This window comes from Tupaia chinensis, unplaced genomic scaffold (genome assembly GCF_000334495.1).
Source record: "Tupaia chinensis unplaced genomic scaffold, TupChi_1.0 Scaffold000557_1, whole genome shotgun sequence".
Classification (NCBI taxonomy): Eukaryota; Metazoa; Chordata; class Mammalia; order Scandentia; family Tupaiidae; genus Tupaia; species Tupaia belangeri.
Window position 1 is genome coordinate 1,380,157 of NW_006160069.1, and position 1,238 is coordinate 1,381,394.

General features: G+C 33.8%; 1 protein-coding gene across 3 annotated transcripts in view; it reads right to left on the reverse strand.

Moving 5' to 3' along the window:
• Positions 1-1,238, reverse strand: part of ATP5PF (ATP synthase peripheral stalk subunit F6) — an 8,456-nt gene continuing 7,218 nt past the window's right edge. For 2 of the 3 annotated variants that reach the window (XM_027775370.1, XM_006157699.3), the window contains exons 3-4: positions 1,004-1,128; positions 1-123 (exon numbers count right to left, since the gene is read on the reverse strand). In XM_027775370.1, the coding sequence (XP_027631171.1) occupies positions 86-123; positions 1,004-1,128 (163 nt within the window). In that variant the 3' untranslated portion in view covers positions 1-85. The remainder of the gene's footprint in view (positions 124-1,003; positions 1,129-1,238) is intronic. The other variant, XM_006157700.3, reaches the window with a different exon arrangement.

Genomic DNA, 1,238 nt, shown 5'->3' on the forward strand with positions numbered 1-1,238 from the left:
CAGCTGTGAAATAGATGTTTATTCGGATACTTCTGTAGTTGTACAACTGACTCATCACAAATAACTGTATTGTTACTTTACTTCTTTAGGACGGGGGTTTATCGATGACTTCAAATTTGGGATCTAAGAAGAGGAAAAAAACAGTTCAAACTTAGTAACATTGCAATAAAATGTATTATCTAGAATGTTTCGAGATGTACCTCATCAATTTTGTTTATTTTTATTTTTTGGTGACTATTAGTTTTTGAACATCTACACAGAAATATAGTAATAACTAAACATTTACTCAACACTTTCATGTGCCATGCTTTCTAAAAACGGATTTTACACACACTGTGTCAATTAGTTACCATAAAAGGAAAACATTATAGGTTGAATATTCTTAACTGAAATGGTTGGGACCAAACTGTTTTGGTTTTATTTGGATTTTCGAATATTTCCACATATATAAGATTCTAGGGACAGAACTCACGTCTAAACACAAAAAGTCATTTCTGTTTCATATAAACCTTACACACATAGCCTGAAGGTAATTTTATGCAATATTTTTGTATTGTAGTGTTTTGTGACTGCAACCTGTCACATGAGGCTCCACATGTGTGGAGATTTTTACTTGTGGCATCAGGTCAATGTTCAAAACTTTGGGAATCTGGAGGATTTCAGATAGAGTAATGGATGTCCAACCTACATAAATCTCCCTAAATGTGAGATGAGGAACCAGGACCTCACAAGTATCCAAGCTCACACAGCTAATAAGTAATACTGTCAGGAGTCAAGATCAGGGCATTTTGATTTTAAAACTTCTTCATTAATTTCTATGTTATGTGATTGCCCACTAAGGGCAAACTTTTATCTGAAAGTTTCCCATGCATATGTTATTATTCTAATAAATTCACATGTAAATGTTAACTCTCTAAACAATTCAAATATGTGTAAGTATTTTAAGTAGAGACACTTAACATTAATACCCTACAAGAATGAATCTGTGATTAAAGAGACTGACCTTCAAACTTGAAGCTAGGGAACGTGTTCATGTCTGCTTTACCATACATCTGCTTCAGCTTAAAAAGCTCCCTCTCCAGATCTTGCTGATATTCTGGGCCAGTATCAACAGGTCCTCCAGTTGCCCTATTGCATAAATGAGCAAATAAAAACTATTTTATACATTAGTTTACAAAAACAAAACTACTTTTTGCCATGCACGTTTCAATAGACCTTACAGCTGTTCATGTAGGGAA